General features: G+C 35.9%; 2 protein-coding genes across 2 annotated transcripts; both read left to right on the forward strand.

Moving 5' to 3' along the window:
- The first annotated feature begins 851 nt into the window (after nucleotides 1–851).
- On the forward strand, nucleotides 852–6,133 carry LOC129887210 (uncharacterized protein At4g15545). The gene is made up of 9 exons (XM_055962208.1): nucleotides 852–1,204; nucleotides 1,268–1,336; nucleotides 3,220–3,276; nucleotides 3,515–3,551; nucleotides 4,063–4,155; nucleotides 4,288–4,542; nucleotides 4,957–4,999; nucleotides 5,753–5,831; nucleotides 5,912–6,133. The coding sequence occupies exons 1-9, from the start codon at nucleotides 944–946 to the stop codon at nucleotides 6,002–6,004; spliced, it is 987 nt and encodes a 328-aa protein (XP_055818183.1). The 5' UTR covers nucleotides 852–943; the 3' UTR covers nucleotides 6,005–6,133.
- An 853-nt stretch (nucleotides 6,134–6,986) lies between these two features.
- Nucleotides 6,987–15,523, forward strand: LOC129884934 (receptor-like cytosolic serine/threonine-protein kinase RBK2). Its single transcript, XM_055959200.1, has 9 exons — nucleotides 6,987–7,021; nucleotides 7,757–7,863; nucleotides 7,954–8,373; nucleotides 8,553–8,804; nucleotides 8,898–9,052; nucleotides 14,496–14,575; nucleotides 14,661–14,796; nucleotides 14,892–15,041; nucleotides 15,404–15,523. Exons 1-9 carry the CDS (start codon nucleotides 6,987–6,989, stop codon nucleotides 15,521–15,523), a joined length of 1,455 nt encoding a protein of 484 aa, XP_055815175.1.
- Nucleotides 15,524–18,543: the final 3,020 nt, after the last annotated feature.

An 18,543-nucleotide genomic window follows, 5' to 3' on the forward strand; every position in this document is an offset into this window, starting at 1 on the left:
TTTTTTTGTTGAGAAAAACTAACTCATGTGCCAATTTGTCAAATGGCCACACAATAGGCCGTACTTGTAACAATGCCACTATTATGGGTGGCAATAGCCCCCCCTTTTTTAGCAGTTTAATATATATAATTATACTTTTCTACCAAAAAAAAAAGATAATTAACTCGTAATATTTAAAAAATTCAATAAAGAAGAAAGCAAAAGATTTGCCATGTGAACTGGGATTCTTGCTCAATCAACAAGTCAATAAGAACGTCCTTGCGGGAACAGTTAGGTGGTTTAACCATGAGAAATATTCATTTTTTTGGAATAATTTTTATTTTTAAAATTAATGTTTGCTAATAATTGTTTTTAATTTAACTTGAACTAACTATTTCAAATATATTTTTTCAACTTTATCTTCATATAAATAAAGTAAAAAAATATTTATAATTTATGGTCAAACATCTATTTAAATTGGTATCCTATAATACTTCTTTTATAGTTTTTAAATATTGAAATTATGATTATAAAATATTAAATTAATTTAATTTAATTTAACTTTAAAGATAACTAAATAAATTCTTTTTCCCCTCCTTAAACGCTCCCACCTTTTTTTTCTACTATCAATTTAGAAGAGATGAATAGAGTATTTGATTTCTCTTTAAACCATCACAGACAAATAACGAACAAACAAGAAAAGTTGCTAGAAAGGAGAAAAACAACCACACATAGAAGTGAGCAAATAAATCCAAAAAGCAACCTTATCTTACTCATATCCCCCTTGTGGACACACTATTTTCCTTACCTTCACAAAAAGATTCACACAACAAAACAAAGAGCATAGACTATATAACAAATAATTCCACAAAAACAAAACAAAATTATTAAAACTTGAATAAATAATATAGTAGTAGTAGTACAACACTAGAATAGTAAACTAAGTTAAAATAAAATAAAAGAAATGGCTACGGAATTCGATCTTCCCGAGGAAGTGGTGGAAGTACTGCCGTCAGATCCATTCGAACAGCTTGATTTAGCGCGTAAGATTACCTCCATTGCCTTATCCACCCGCATCTCCGCCTTGGAATTGGAAGCCGCCTCTCTACGCCGCCATTTGTCGGAGAGAGATGACATCATCAACGACCTTAACTCCCAGCTTGACTCCCTTGACTCCTCCCTCGCCGACGCCTCCGATAGGCTTTCCCGCGCTGAGCAAGAAAAGGTCCGACCCGACCCGTTTTGCTTCCTTCTTGGGACTAGGGGTTGACTTGGTTGAATTTTGCAGGAGAATTTGGTGAAAGAGAATGAAACGCTATCCAATACTGTGAAGAAGCTTAATCGTGATGTTTCTAAGGTATTATTCATTCATAGCCAATTATCCCAATTTGTCAACTGAATGATGTTGCTCTGCTTAGTCAATACTTGCATTTGAGATTCGAATGTTTTGTTTCATTTCTTTGTTAGATAGCTTAAAATGAGTAAAGTTTGAAGCTTCAATTGGTTGTCCTTTTAAATGTAGAAGATCCTTTTTTTTTTCTTTAATCATCTGACGTCAGAAGTCTACTAGCAGAGCTAGTCCGGATTCATGTCACTCGTCGGGAAAGCCGCTGATTAAGCGGACTCCATTCACAGGATTCAAATATGAGACCTCTAGTATAAGCAGTATAATATGGCTTGTTGATAAGGCACCTAAGGGTGTGGGCTAGTGGTCAATGGAGTGGTTGAGAATCACGAGGCTTAAGTTCAAATTCTAGCAAAAACAAAAAAACACTAGGTCCATTAGTGTTGTCAAAATGGGCTTGGGCTTGGCCGTAAGGTCGGTCCAACTCAACCTTGAATTAAGTGGGTTTAGGGTAAATTTTTTTTGCCTATTTAGAAATGAGGCTTTTTAGGCTAGCCTCATTTGGCCCACTAGCATCATAGACTCAACTCGCGAGCCTTAGAAGTAAGCCCGTGGGTCGTGAATTTTAAAAATATTTATTATATATATTTTAAGTAGTGTTTTATTTTGCCAAATCTTGAGCAACTAGGCAATTGAAGTTATTATAACTATGAATTTTTGACCTCTTTTACTTTTATGCTTATACCTAATTTTTCATTTCTCCTTTTTTGTCCAGTTTATGAAAAAAATAATCATGTAATGTATGTTATTCTGATGAATTCTATGAATGTTTATTGTTGTATCTTGTCTATTATGTTATTTTGTAAGTATTCCATTAAAGTGTGTGCAACCCATGGATATGCGAATTTTTGTCGTATTGGTGTTGTGTTCATCAAAGTTCCATAGTCTTTTTAAGATGTCGATGTTGTCCATCTTTTGATTGAATGGCCAACCCGTCCCAATCCGTAGCCCACTTAGGGTTGGGTTGAGTTGCTATTTTATTGGCCCTTTATATAAAAGGGTCAGTCCGTCCTAATCCATTTAACTCGCTAGCTCTTTAGAATTGGATTGGGTTGGGTTGGGCCAGCCCATTTTGACAGCTCTAGTTCCCATCTGTCTTATGCTGATGCCTGTTGCTGGTGGGAGGTGGTTATAAAAAATAGAGTATGGTTTTATGGCTTGATAAGAGATTTTAAGAGAGTAATGTAAAAGAGGAAGGGGGAAAAAGGGGTGGGAAAACAAGATTGTTAGGGGTATTTTGTCTAAGGTACTTTAGCTTCATTTTATCCCGAGCAACTTGTGGCTTGTTATGGACCTTATGGAGTGAAGCTCCTAAGTCCTACCTGTTATAGAGCATGTAATTGCCAGTTTAGCAATTACCCGATTAAGTTACTTTTATAGTTTCCTACAATGTCCTTTGGTTAGAGTAGTTGCATGTACATTACATATTGCTACTGTATCGTTCATCCTTTCTCCAAGCACTGAAGTATTAATGCAGTATATTCACATATATTATTCACTTGAATATACAAATGGAGCTTTATTCATACACATCACTGTAGTAGTAGCTATTCATGCCTTATTAACCAACTATCCAATTGTTTCATGGCTTAATATTTATTGAACCAGCACTTACGCTTTCTCATGTTACATTGCCATTGGACTAGTATTGTAGTACAGACGACTGCATAACTAGTTGGAGCTTATGATAATCTTCTCTTTTCTCCATTTAAGCTGTGTCATACATGCGCACACATGTACTACATATATATATATATATATATATATTTAATTTTTGGCTAAGTAACATGCGTTAGCTTCTCTGAGCTCAGCCTACTGATCTCTTGAAAATACAGTTGGAAGCCTTCAGAAAGACGCTAATGAGATCGCTTAATGAGGAGGAAGACAACCTGGTGAGTCCTTGTATGAACATCGAAGGATTTCTCCATTTTCCTGTTGTTTATTAACTGCAGAAAATAGTATTCCTGTAACTAAAATAATGCCTTTGAGGGTACTATACTATTACATGGAACTGGGCTAAATTTCTCTGTGCTGAAAATTTTACGGGAACTGGCAACACTATTACCTGCTAATCTTGTAAGTAGCAGATGTTGTCATCATTAATAATCTGTTGCTTTTGGTGTTTGACAGGCTGGAGCTCCAGCGAAAAATGGGCAGAACAGATCAGGTTTATCTTTTTGGTCATTGCTCAGTGTCTATCTTCTTTATCTGCAATTTGCTCATATTCAATAAATATCTTTGTGTGAAGGTGTTCTGTTGCTCCAAACTTCACCATGTGTAATATGTTCCAATGTTTGCTATGTGAAATATGTTTATTAGAGCGGAGTTTCTCCACAACTTTAGATATAGGAACTTATCTCTTCTCATTAGGATATAATGAAGTTGTCTATTATTGGTTCAAAGGATTAAAAGGTTTTATTGATTTGAGAATCTTTTGTGCATCTTTTGTCGTATACAGTCGATACAGTCTAATATACTTGAGTCATTTCCTCTTCGCTTTTCATTTTTTTTTAGCATATGTTTTGGGTCCTCCTTTTTCTATTGGGTAAATGAGGGTAAGAGGAAACAAGCAGTTCTGCCAATTATTTCAAATGGAAGTTATGTTATCTCTGAGCACTTTAAAGCAACATTTTCAACTTACGAGTATTACTTAACCCAAGCTAGTATAAATTATTCAGATGAAGATTCTTCCTTGCCACCTTCAAAACCTCCTCAACGGACCCAGTCAACAGAGGGTGGACATTCACATTCAGAGGATGCTGAATCAGAAAGTATGCTCCAAAATCCCAATTGTCTGTATTGTGATATTGTCGGTGACCTCTGGCTAAGAAACTTCTAATGTACGAAACAATTTACATTGTGTAACTTAACCAGAAACTTCTATCTTTATTCAAATATTGCAGCTTCGAGGCCTCGAATATCACCAGGTCTGTTGTTAGCATCGCAGACTAGCACCCCACGTCTTACTCCTCCTGGCTCCCCTCCAAGTCTTTCAGCATCTGTGTCTCCTTCAAGGTCGCCAAGACCACTATCTCCAAGGAGGCATTCTATTTCATTCTCAACAGTTAGAGGCATGTATGATGACAGATCTTCAGTATTTTCTACACCCTATAGCCAGCATGGCTCGATGTCAGGCCTTGAAGCAGGATCACAAACTGGTTTGTTCTTTTTCTGAAGATCTCATATTGGGTTCCTTTCTTTGCTCATTTTGGCATGCATAATTAAATATGGTGTTTTTCAGTCTAAAAATATAACACATTTATCTTCAGCTCAAAGGTTGCTGGGATGAATAAAATTTTACTTGATGAAATAAGTTCATCCTAGTTGAGGACCTATTTTGAGTAAGGTAATGCAAGGGAAATGGGACAGTTTTGTTATCGTCAATCACCACCTTCTATTGGATAACATGTGGTCTAAGTGCCACCAGTCAACTACTCTTTTGCACCTATATATAGTGCATGAATGCTTAGCTGTGTCTCTACTTCCTCCTTAATTTGACAAAATTAAAGCCTCATGTGTTTGAGGTCTGAGGTCTGACATGAGTGTCTCCACTTTTGCATGTACTATCCCAGCACGAGCTCGAGTGGATGGCAAAGAGTTCTTCCGACAAGTCAGGTAAAGCTATTGCTGCTGAAAACTAAGTTATTAGCTATTTTGTACTGACTGATCCACTGCACTTTGTTAGAGAAAATTCAATCGCATATGTTGGATTGACAAAAAATTACTTATTTTGATGTCACAATGCACTCTGGGGGTCTAAAAGAAAGTCCCATCTGTATAATTCAGTACAACCTCCTCCTCTAAGGTTCATAACGTTATACCCCAATCTTCTTTCCTTTTTTTATTTTTTGATATGAGACAGTAACTGTATTTGATGTCATTTACTCAAAATTAAAACATCTAATTGTATTTACTGGAGATCTCTTGTACCAAAAATATGATTTGATATTTATTTCCTCTTTAAAGAAGGCTCTCGTAAGCACCTCTTGACACGATAATTGATTAAATTGTTGCTCGGATATTCAACGAAATGGACCAAGAGACCAAAGTCTGTTGCTATATTGGTTTTATCTTTCATTTCTTCTAGCATGTGGGAAACATTTTTGGTTTTCACTTCGGAATTCCTCCTTTTTTTCCCGGGAAGGACTAAAAGATTATACTCTTCAACTGGATAACTGTAAAATGTCTTAATTAGACCTTCTACTAATGCAAAAATGGGGGATGAAACTTGATATTCCATAACTCTGGTGATCATCAGTGTTCTCGAACCAGATTTGCTGTGTGCGATATGCTCTGTGTTTCATCGTTGTATATTCTAAGTCTTTGAGCTTCTATTTCATTACCATGGGATGGTTTGTGCATTATCAGGAGTCGGCTATCGTATGAGCAGTTTGGCGGTTTTCTAGCAAATGTTAAGGACCTAAACTCGCACAAGCAAACAAAAGAGGTATGCATATGATCTGATGACACCAAACTAGCATACATTGTTCTGTGCAAATATAACAAGCTTATTTTTGAACATTTTAGGAAACCTTGCGGAAAGCAGCTGAAATTTTTGGTGAAGAAAACAAAGACCTTTATACCATCTTTGAAGGATTGATCTCTCGTAATGCCCAATAAAATGGCCAAAGCTTGAATTTTGCACGTATTTTTTACTGTAAATTGACTGAATAAACTAAATGTGCCAAAATTGCTTCACTACATTGTAACTTCTTCTTTTGTTGTCGATGTATTTTATTTTAATTTATAGCTTCAATAGCAAAAACAGAATTTCATGTACATTTTATTGAACTCAAATGTTTTGAGCTTACAAAATAGACTAGTGCCTCAATCTCCACTCAATATATATATGCTTGCAAAAAAGATAGAGAGAGAAAATTAAATATATACTTTACTTTATAAACTTGGAATACGATAATGATTAAATTCTCAATCAGCCACTGACTGGAGAGGTGGAGGAAAAAAAGAAAATGACATGTAAATTAGTAGAAAATAATAATGTACTAATTGTGATGTAAATTAGCTTTTCTAAGGTACTGTAATGCAGTATACACCACACATTTTCATGTTGGTCAAGATTAATTTCTCAATTCATAGAAAGATTTATGCATGCATGTATGGGTTGTCATGGTAGTCACAAATGGAATATAAATGTTGAGCATATATATAGGTGAATACAAGATTAGATAAAAATGTCAACTGTACTTTTTATATATATATATATATATATATATATATATATATATATATATAAATGAAGTAATGAATTAAGTTGAATTCAGGAACGAAATAATTAATGAATACACAGAGCTTAGGTAGATGCACGTACGTACTATATGCTAATGATAATAAATATCGTTTTGGTCCCTAGTAAAATATACTTTTAAAGGTTCCACAATTTTGGGCTATAGGTGCATTGGCATGCATGCAGGTTGATAACATAACCACTATTTTCCCTCTTTCCTTTTCCTCATTTTCTCCTTCTCATCTCCTCTAAACTTCTCTCTCTCTCTCTTTCTCATTCATTCTGCAATTTTCTCCCATTTTTTGGTGTCTGTGGAGGAAGTCTAATTTGGCTTTTGGGTTCTTTCTCTGAGGATCAATGGAAACTATTCTTGAACATTATGCTTCTCCATGGTATATATGCATTTATTCTCAATTCTTTCTTCTTCTTTTTTTTTTTCTTATGATTTTCTGTTTATTGCTTCTCAGAAACAGCCTCTCTACCTCCATGAGGTAGTGGTAAGGTCTGCGTATATCATACCCTCCCCAGACCCCACCTGTGGAATTTCACTGGGTATGTTGTTGTTGTTGCTTCATAATGTTCCCTCAATTGGCCAAAAGGGCATCCCCATAAGGCTCTGTATGTGTGTGTATTTATATATATTGTGAGAATTCATATCTGTATGGTTATATATCTTATCAGATCAATCACCTCTCAATATCACAAAATTTGTTATATGAGTGTTTACATATAGGATTCATTATAGACTTTGACTGTTGTAACGTTGATCATCAACCAATCGCGACTCTCCTCCTTTATCTGGATTATTGTCATGTAGTAAAATTCATTCAATAACAAAGGTAAGAAAGACATCAACATTATTGTCATAATGATGTTGGCATGCACTTTTCTTTTTGACAACAATTGAATTTCTAGATCTTTTTTTTTTTTTTTTTGAGATTATATAGTTTCCAAATGATATAGGGGAGTCAGATTTGAATGAAACTGGACAAAGAAATGGTGAAAGAAACCTTTTCCTTGCTTGTAAAATCTTTTAAGGAATATTTGCTTGATTTTCTAAAACTAAATAGTAACATCTATGCAATGGTCTTTATTTATATCTCTGGCTTCCAAAATTATGTTAACAGTGAGAACACCTGCAATAATGTTGTCGAAGAAGAGTCAGACGAGGAGGTTTTCAAGATAGGACCCAAGCTACTATTTTGTGCTTCTTCCATTTCACTCACCGCGGAAGGTGATAACAAGCTAGTTTAATTTCTTCATCATATTATCTTAAACATCATTTGTTTAATCATATTCTAAACTATTATCATTTTTATGCTAGAGTTTCGAAGTCTAAGCGTGGGGGAAGATCATATGGATGAGGATTCTGCTAGAGAAGTTATCAAAGAGGATAAAGTATATGAGGAGTCGATAAGAGAAGCTTCGGAGAATCAGACAGATCAGTCTGAAACAACTACTTCCAAGCCTAGCACTTCAGATTCAGATGGTTGGCAAGGATTCATCAAAAGACTAAAGAAAGGACCGTCTATACAGTTGCATACGTTCCATCCTACCATTCCTGCGCTACCCTCACTACCTTCCATAAAGATGCTATCCAAAAGAAAAAGTAGGAGTGCACGACGTAGCATGCCAATGCTGCCTGCTCCTACTCTAGATGCTGATTTACAACACTGCTTTGAAGCTAACTGGAAGAATTTCTCCCTCTCAGAACTTAAGCAAGCTACCAACAACTTTAGTTCTGGTACCAAGTTTCTACTCTTAAAAAAAAAAAATATTTCAGTTGGCTCGGACGTAGCTAACTTTAAACGGATATATGATTTTGATATTCATAGTACGAGCTAGTTTGTTTTTGTGCATATATTAAGTATTATGTTGTAGAACCACATTATGATGCCTAAGCTTTTGTTGTAATTTTGGAAGATAACTTGATTGGTGAGGGAGGTTATTCTGAAGTATACAAGGGACTTCTCAAAGATGGCCAACCTGTGGCAGTGAAAAGGTTAACCAGAGGATCTCAAGAGGAAATGACGTCTGACTACTTATCTGAGCTAGGAATTTTAGTACATGTCAAACATCCAAACGTTGCCAATGTAATTGGCTATGGAGTCGAAGGGGGGATGCACCTTGTTCTTCCTTTGTCTCCTCATGGAAGCTTAGCTAATATGCTCAGTGGTATGTTCATTAATATTCTTTTTATGAAATGATGCCTTCTCTAGACTCTTAAAAACTAATTACTTTATTTTATTATGTTTGCAACATTTTCAGGTGACAGGGGTAAATTGACTTGGCACGTAAGGTATAATATTGCTCTAGGTACTGCAGCAGGTCTTGCTTATCTTCACGAGGGCTGCCAGAGGAGGATTATCCATAGAGATATCAAGGCTGCTAATGTATTGTTGACAGAAGATTTTGAGGCTCAGGTATTTCTTTGAACCACTCATCATGAGATGAAAATTTTGAAAGAAAGTCATAAAGGTTGCTCCTTTCTTTGACAAAGGTTGCCTCCCTTTTTGACAAATACTTGACAAATGTAAACGCGTGAAGAAAAGATGGTTGGCAGAAAAGAGGAAACTGCAACGTGTAATTTTTTTTTTTACGCGTTTTTGGTTCCTATAAATAGAGGGCATTCTGCCCTCATTTAAATCATTCAGAAAAGTGAGAATAAAAATACAAAGAGAGTTATACACCAAGACAAATATTGTAGTTTTGAGTGTCCTCTTTAGTAGTTGTTCCTTTTACAAGAAAGAAGTGTTAATTGTTGTTTTCTCCTTGTATTTGAGAACAGTGTACTCCACATTTTAATAGTGAGATCCTTCTACCCCGTGGTTTTTCCCTTCTATCTGTTAGAGGGGTTCCCACGAAAAATTCTCGTGTCCAATTTATTTTTATATTAATTGTCATATCAAACTTTAGTTGTGGTGCTTTCTCCATCAACAGTGGTATCAGACCCCTCGATTATTCTGTCTGTTTTATGCGAAGGTACTATTCGTGAATAATAAATTTTCGTGAATAGTAAAATTCGGTGACGGTACAGTTTGTCACGATTGTTCGCAAAATATTCAGAAACGATCTAAAAGGGTGTGAAGCAAATAACAATGTCGAGTACAACAAAGTTTGATGTTGAAAAATTCAATGGGACTAATTTCTCATTGTGAAAAATGAAAATAAAAGCGATATTGAGAAAGGACAATTGCTTAGCTTCAATTGAAGGCAGACCCACAGATTTTACTGATGACAGCAAGTGGAATGACATAGACAGCAACGCAGTTGCTGATCTACACTTGGCACTGGCTGATCAAGTGTTGTCTAGTGTGACTGAAAAGCGGACGACGAAGAAAATATGAGATACTCTTACAGGGTTATACGAGGCCAAGTCTTTGCATGATAAAATCTTCTTAAAAAGAAGATTGTATACTTTTTGAATGGCAGAGTCCATGTCGGTTACTGAAAACATCAATACTTTGAATACTCTATTTTCGCAACTTACAACAATAGGTTGCAAAATAGAGGGGACTGAGCCTACGGAGCTTCTACTTCAAAGTCCGCCTGACTCATATGATCAACTCATCATCAACCTGACGAACAATACAGACAGTCTAGTTTTCGATGAAATTGCAACCACTGTCTTAGAAAAAGAAAATCGACGCAAAAATAAGGAAGATAGATAAGCAAGTTCGCAGCAAGCTGAAGCTTTGATGATGGTGAGAGGAAGACCAACGGAACGTGGCCCTAGTGGGAGTCACAATCACGGTAGATCTCAATCAAGAAGTAAGAAGAATATCAAGTGCTATAACTGTGGCAAGAAAGGACACTTCAAGAAAGATTGTTGGTTTAAAAAGAAGAGTGAATACACTGAGCCATCAAATGCTCAAGGGAATGTTGCATGTACCTCGGATGATGACGATATTTTATGTAGTGAAGCAATATTAAATAACGAAGGCAGAAAATATTTCTCTGATGTCTGGATCATGCACACAGGAGCAACATGGCACATGACTTCCCGGAGAGAATGGTTCCATCAATATAATCCTATCTCAGGAGGGTCTGTGTTCATGGGAAATAATCATGCTTTGAATGTTATTAGTATTTGGTCCATCAAAATAAAGATGTATGATGGCACGGTACGCACCATCTAGGAGGTACGATATGTAAAAGACTTGAAGAAGAATCTATTGTCTTTAGGATAACTAGATGATAATGGATGTTCATATAAGACTCATGGTGGAGTCATGAAAATATCCAAAGGAGCGCTTGTAGTGATGAAAGCGGAAAAACTTGCTGCAAACCTATATGTGCTTAAAAGTGAAACACACCAAGAAGGAGAAGCATCAACCGCGTCAGCAAGTTCATTTGAAGAATCAACGATGATATGGCATCGTAAACTTGGTCATATGTCGAAACGAGGTTTGAAGATTCTTGCTGAGCAAAAGCTTCTTCCAGGGCTCAAAAAGGTTTTACTACCCTTTTGTGAGCATTGTGTTACCAGTAAGCAAAATAGACTGAAGTTTAGCAGTTTCTCTGTTAAAAGCAAGGAAATATTAGATTTGGTCCACTCTGATGTCTGGCAAGCACCGGTGGAGTCCCTAGGAGGAGCGAAATATTTCGTGTCATTTATCGACAATTACTCCAAGAAAAATTAGGTATATCCAATCAAGAGGAAGGCAGGTGTTTTTTCAGTTTTCAAACAGTTCAAAGCGAGGGTGGAACTTGAATCTGAGAAAAAGATCAAGTGTTTGAGGACAGATAATGGAGGAGAATACACTGGTGATGAATTTGATAACTTCTGTAAATAAGAAGGTATTAAACGGCAGTTCACAGTGGCATATACTCCACAACAAAATGGAGTAGCAGAGCGGATGAACAGAACCTTGTTGGAACGAACAAGAGCTATGTTGGCAACTGCAGTGTTAGAAAAACCATTTTGGGCGGAATTAGTCAAAACCGCCTGTTATGTGATCAATCGGTCACCATCAACTGCAATTGATCTGAAAATGCCAATGGAGATGTGGACAGAAAAACCAGCTGATTATTCTCGCTTACATATATTCGGATGTCCTGCTTATGTTATGTACAACACCCAAGAAAAATCAAAATTGGATCCAAAATCTAGAGAATGCATTTTCTTAGGGTATGCTGATGGAGTTAAGGGGTATCACTTGTGGGATCCCACAGCCCGCAAGGTGGTAATCAGCAGGGATGTTGTATTTGTTGAAAACAAGATACAAGCAAAAGAAGGTAGCACTTCAAAAGAAAAATCAGAGACTACTACAGTTGAAGTTGAAGAAATAAAAGAAGCTCCAGTTTCTTCTGAAGCAGCACCAGAGCACGAAGAACAAGAGCAAGCTGAGATCGAAACTCCACAAGTTCGATGGTCAACTAGGGAGAGAAGAGAACCAGCTTGGCACTCAGATTATTCTATAGAGGGCAATGTTGCATACTGTCTATTAACAGAAGATGGAGAGCCTTTAACTTTTCACGAGGCTATGAAAGGCCAAGAATCATCTCTGTGGATGGCAGCAATGCAAGAAGAAATTGAAGCTCTTCATAAAAATAAAACATGGGATCTTATTCAATTACCATAAGGAAGGAAGGCCATTGGAAACAAATGGGTCTACAAGATTAAGCGCAATGGTAATGATCAAGTGGAGAAGTATCGTGCAAGATTGGTGGTGAAAGGATTCGCTCAGAAAGAAGGTATAAACTTCAATGAGATATTTTCTCCAGTGGTTTGACTTACAATAATTCGAGTGATCCTGGCGATGTGTGCTACATTTGATCTGTACTTGGAGCAGTTAGATGTCAAAACCGCATTTCTTCATGGAGAACTTGAAGAAGAAATTTACATGCTCCAACCAGAAGGTTTTAAAGAACAGGGAAAAGAGAACTTGATTTGCAGGTTGAATAAATCTCTATATGGTATCAAACAGGTGATGAGATGTTGGTACAAAAGATTTGATTCCTTCATTATAAGCCTTGAATACAACAGACATAGTTCAGATCCTTGTGTTTATTACAAGAGATTTGGTGATAAAGATTTTGTTATTTTGTTGTTGTATATTGATGGCATGTTGGTAGCAGGCCCCAACAAAGATCATCTCACAAATTTAAAGACACAGTTGGCTAGGGAGTTTGAAATGAAGGACTTGGGACCAGCAAACAAGATTCTAGGGATGCAAATTCACCGAGACAGAAATAATAAGAAGATTTGGCTTTCTCAAAAGAACTACTTGAAAAAAATCTTGAGACGCTTTAAGATGCAAAATTGTAAGTCAATTTCTACTCCACTTCCTATTAATTTCAAGTTATCCTCAAGTATGAGTCCTAGCAATGAAGCAGAGAGGATGGAGATATCTCGAGTACCATATGCATCAGCAGTGGGAAGTTTAATGTTCGCCATGGTATGTACAAGACCTGACATTGCACAAGCAGTGGGAGTGGTTAGTCGATACATGGCTAATCCTGGTAGAGAGCATTAGAATACTGTTAAGAGGATCCTGAGATACATCAAGGGTACCTCAGATGTTGCAATGTGTTATGGAGGATCATACTTTATTGTTAAAGGTTATGTTGATTCAGATTATGCAGGTGATCTTGATAAAAGCAAGTCCACCACAGGTTATGTGTTTACTCTTACTGGAGGAGCTGTAAGCTGGGTTTCAAAACTGCAATCTATCGTGGCTACATCTACGACAGAAGCAGAATATGTAGCAACTACAGAAGCTAGCAAAGAGGCAATATGGATGCAGATGTTACTGAAGGAGCTCGGGCACAAACAAGAGAAGGTTGCTTTATTTTGTGACAGTTAGAGCGCTTTGCATCTTGCAAAGAATCCGGCATTTCATTCAAGGACAAAACACATACGAGTTCAGTATCACTTTGTCCATGAGAAGGTGGTAGAAGGCAGTGTGGATATTCAAAAAATTCACACTGATGACAACCTAGCAGATATTTTTACAAAGTCGATCAACAGTAACAAGTTCATATGGTGTCGATCTTCTATTGGCCTAGCATAATTGTAACATTGCAGTAGTTGGGTAGAAAGGATGGTGTGAAGACTTAATTGATTCTCAATTAAATCTTCAAGTGGGAGAATGAAAGAAAATCATAAAGGTTGCCTCCTTTCTTTGACAAAGGCTGCCTAATGAAAGAAAGTCATAAAGGTTGCCTCCTTTCTTTGACAGAGGCTGCCTCCCTTTTTGACAAATGCAGTCTCTTTTTGACAAATGTAAACGCGTGAAGAAAAGATGGTTGGCAGAAAAGAGGAAACTGTAACGTGTAATTTTTTTTATGTGTTTTTGGTTCCTATAATTAAAGGGCATTCTGCCCTCATTTAAATCATTCAGAAAAGTGAGAGTAAAAATACAAAGAGAGTTATACACCTAGATAAATATTATAGTTTTGAGTGTCCTCTTTAGTAGTTGTTCCTTTTACAAGAGAGAAGTGTTAATTGTTGTTTTCTCCTTATATTTGAGAGCAGTGTGCTCCATATTTTAATAGTGAGATCCTTTTACCCTGTGGTTTTTCCCTTCTATCTGTTAGAGGGGTTTCCACGTAAAATTCTCGTTTCCAATTTATTTTCATATTAATTATCATATTAAACTTTAGTTGTGGTGTTTTCTCTCAACAAATTTATGGCTTTATTGACATGAAACTGACTTCATTTCTATGATTTCGGAATATCCCCTTCCGTAATACCTGCATATAATACATAGTCTCAATTATGTATTCCACCAAAAAAGTTTTCTTCTAGTATTCAAATTTGGTTACTCTTATTACTTTAGGGATAAATCACGATGCAATTTATTTACAGATTACTGATTACATGATTGTAGTATTTGTTGCTCATCTTTTGGTTTTGTGTAGATAACTGATTTTGGACTTGCAAAATGGCTCCCTGATAAGTGGACTCACCTCACTGTATCGCAGTTTGAAGGCACCTTTGGGTTTGTTTGAACCTAAACTTTACCTATTGTAAATATGCGATAATGATTTTTTTGTAGTAACTTTCATCTTGGATGTTCATGGCAGATACCTCCCTCCTGAGTTCTTTATGCATGGCATTATGGATGAAAAAACTGATGTGTATGCGTTTGGTGTGTTACTGCTGGAGATCGTTTCTGGACGTCCAGCTTTGGATGAAGCTCGTAATAGTGTTGTGATGTGGGTATGGAATCATCTCAACTCCTTTCAATTAGTCAATTGGAAATGTAGTACTAGATAATTTCCTATTGCTCCAACTGAAACCAATCAACTTTATAGGCAAAATCATTGCTCCTCAACAAGAAAAATAGTGAGATAGTCGATCCATCACTCGGAGATGCATATGACTTAGAGCAGCTTAATCAGATTCTTATGGTTGCCTCATTGTGCATACAACAATTTTCAACAGATAGGCCTTCAATGATCCAGGCAAGTAACTTCATTTTTAGTCGAAAAATACCCAATATTAATCATATCATAGTAACAAAAATATTGATAATAACCATTTAAAAGAGGAGTATCTGACTTTTGCTGCAAATTTTAGCATCTTCTTGTATCTTCCATGTTCATGCTTCTCTTAATTTTAGTAGCTAATGCGCCATGGAACAAACAAAACATTCAAAACTTTACTGACTAGGGAACGTTGACTATAATCATTCAAAAAGAAAATCTAATGACGGATGATTACAATTACAGAGTTTAAAGTTGTTCTTAATTTTTGCATTCTGCATTCTCAAAACAAAGACAGTTTCTTCTGCTGAAAACAATGTTTTTTTTATGTTGTCATACAGGTTGAACAAATGTTAGTTGCTGTTGATGGCATTATACAGAGCAAGAAAAAGTTTCAAAGGTGGCCTCCCCTCAAGCGAAGATGTGGCATAGAACTGGATGCACTACTTGAGTCACCCTAACCAAAGTTTACAGATAATCCACAAACCAGTAAAATCAGGTAGAACTAGAGATATTTTCCTTGTTAGCAACGGTGAGGATCGATCTTCAATGCGATTGATCATAATGTAGTTAATGTATGCACCACGCACGAAGCTTGTTCTATACCAGTAAAGATGGAATCTGAGCAATAGAATACATCAGTCCAATCGGGACAAGAAATCAAAATAAGAAGTGTAATGCTTCAAGAGTACTTTCAAGTTTTGACAGGCGTACGTACCTAGCAGCTTTCTTCAGTGAGTGTGCAGTAAATTTATTCAGCTACTATTTGTCGAGGAAGAAAAGAGACGCCAACATTTCTAGGGCGATTCGTATCCAGTTTACAATATTTTTGTTTAGATATACATCTACAAACTTTTGAACTAGGTAGATATTGAAACTGAAACCAATTGATGCATAGAACTGTGAACTGTAGATATATATTATGTAGGTAAATTTGTGATATACTAGATTGCATGTATGTAAGCAAATAAATATGCATAGTACATTCTTTCTGTCATAAAGTGCAGATAACTGTCCAATGATCTATTTATTTTGCATTGTTGAAAGAATTTCAGATGCATATCTTCTTATTTATTTTATTATATTCTGGTTTTGCTTTCTTCTTGATGTCATTAGCACTAAGATTTTGTTCCAGATGAAATGGATGATCCAAGATTTACAGAAATCATTTGCAGCCTTCATATTTTGACTGATTTAGTTGAGCTGAACATGGTTGATTTTGATGTTATTATGGGTATGGATTGGCTAGCCTCATGCTATCCCAATGTTGATTATCGTACTAAAGTTGTGAGACTTCATTTTCCAGGTGAACCAATCCTGGAATGGAAGGGCAATATTCTGCCACTCAAAGGTAGGTTTATTTTGTTACTTATTCACAACTAAAAAACATACAATTAAAATGGAAGGTTTTTGAAGTAAGAGTGAAGTCTCAAAATAGATAACAAAAATCAAGGCCAGATATTAAGCATAAAAGAAAGGGGACACAGATTATACACTTTCTTGTAATTTGAGATGGACATTATTTTCAAACTAGGAAAATGACATAGGATCATAAAGGTCAATCCAGCCGCATCAACTAAGTAGCAGGTTAGCAGCTACAAACTAGTAGGTGTTTGAATATGATTGGATAATATCTTTAAAAGGTAGTATTCAATCGATGTTAAGTTGAAAAAAAGGAAAAAATACATTATTTCATTTTTGAACTTGGCACGAAAACTCACTGTAGTGACTAAACTTAAGTTATATTTATATACCCCTCAACAACTTTTTATTTCAATTATTTTCCACCCTAAAAAAATAATACCACTCTCACAATATGAGTATGTACTACACTCGCGCCATGTCATGGAAAAATCATTGCCACGTTGTTGCCACGTCAAAAATTACCAATCCTTCATTTTTTAATTTTTCTTTTTCTGTTTCTTCTGCTTCTTCTTCTCCTCTATTTTCTCTTTTTTCTTCTTTCTCTTCATCCAAATTGGATGAATTGCCCTTCAAATTCGTCCAAATTTATTGTTTTGATTATTATTGTTTTTATTATTAATTTGAATGAAGTGCCCTTCAAAAAAATAAATCATCATCATCATCTTTAACCTACACCCACCACCATTACCATCATCTTATTGGGTTTTGTTCTTTTTCCCTTCGTATGTGGATAAATAAAAACTCAATTTGGACTAGCCCACTTTGCCCAAAAGCCCAATATTATGGTGCATATGTAAAACTTCTTTTAGGTCTTATTTTTCAAGAATCAACAAGAGAGTATAGCAACCACACGTAGAGAGAAAAGTGAGAGAGTGCAGATTTTTGCACAAGTCCTAGCAACCATTTTCAAATTGCGATTTCCACTTCGTTCCTTGTCCATTTGAGCCGATTGCGATTTTCACTTCGTTCCTTGTCCATTTGAGCTGATTTTTGGACAGCTTGTTCCTTTGAACTTAATATTTGATTGAGAAATAACAGTGGTGGTGTTGAAGTCCTGTAGCTCCATATTTTAGCTCGTGAACAGTAGCTGCATTTTGGTGATTTTTCTCCTTTGGTGCTATTTTGTAGTTATTGTTGCTCTTTGTTTGAAACTTCTTTGGTGGCCATTTTGGAGAACACTTTTGTAACTCTTGTTGATTATAGTGGAGCTTTTAGTCCCGTGGTTTTTACTCTTCACACCGAAGAGGTTTTCCACGTAAATCTTGGTGTCTCGTATTGTTGATTTAGTTTTGTCTTGTCATATTTATTTTGGTAATTTCTTTGTTGTCCCAAACAGTGTTTGTGCTTGCATTATCTTGCCTTCTCTTGGTTCAAATAGAAGGAAAAGTTTAGATTTGGATTTTCTTTTGCTATTGCCCTATCTTGCACCTTTTTTGTGCTTGTCTTTTCCAACAAAGTGGTATCAGAGCATTGGTTGTTGTTGATTGTCTATTTGAATGATGAAGTTAAATATGAGCAAGATGGTGTGTTTGAATGGTAGCAATTATCATATTTAGAAAGGCAAGATGAAAGATCTTTTATTTGTTGAGAAAATGCGTTTACTTGTGTTTGCTGTCAATAAACTTGAATCTATGAATGATGAGGATTGGAAATTTGAGCACATACAAGGTTGTGGCTATATCAAACAATGGGTTAAATATAATGTTAGAAATCACATTGTGAATGAGACACATGCCAGAAATTCATGGGATAAGCTCGAGACACTTTATGCTTCGAAGACTGGCAATAACAAATTGTTACTACTGAAACAATTGATGAATATCAGATATAAAGAAGGCAATCCTATTTCAGATCATATAAATAATTTTCAGGGTGTCCTTTATCAATTGTCCGGAATAGGTGTAAAGTTTGATGAAGAAATACAAAGACTTTGGCTTCTTAATACTCTGCCAGACTCTTTTGAAACTCTTCAAGTTTCTTTGACAAATTCTGCTCACAGTGGTGTTGTAACTATGGAATATGTTAAGAGTGGTGTTTTAAATAAATAGATGAGAAG

This window comes from Solanum dulcamara, chromosome 4, assembly GCF_947179165.1.
Source record: "Solanum dulcamara chromosome 4, daSolDulc1.2, whole genome shotgun sequence".
NCBI lineage: Eukaryota > Viridiplantae > Streptophyta > Magnoliopsida > Solanales > Solanaceae > Solanum > Solanum dulcamara.

Excerpts from the sequence above, each read along its gene's own strand:
- LOC129887210 (XM_055962208.1), top strand. The coding sequence starts at position 944 with ATGGCTACGGAATTCGATCTTCCCGAGGAAGTGGTGGAAGTACTGCCG. Across the intron at positions 1,205-1,267 it reads CCCGCGCTGAGCAAGAAAAG|GAGAATTTGGTGAAAGAGAA; the intron begins GTCCGACCCGAC and ends TGAATTTTGCAG. Across the intron at positions 5,832-5,911 it reads CGCACAAGCAAACAAAAGAG|GAAACCTTGCGGAAAGCAGC; the intron begins GTATGCATATGA and ends TGAACATTTTAG.
- LOC129884934 (XM_055959200.1), top strand. The coding sequence starts at position 6,987 with ATGGAAACTATTCTTGAACATTATGCTTCTCCATG. Across the intron at positions 8,374-8,552 it reads TACCAACAACTTTAGTTCTG|ATAACTTGATTGGTGAGGGA; the intron begins GTACCAAGTTTC and ends TAATTTTGGAAG. Across the intron at positions 14,797-14,891 it reads GTAATAGTGTTGTGATGTGG|GCAAAATCATTGCTCCTCAA; the intron begins GTATGGAATCAT and ends TCAACTTTATAG.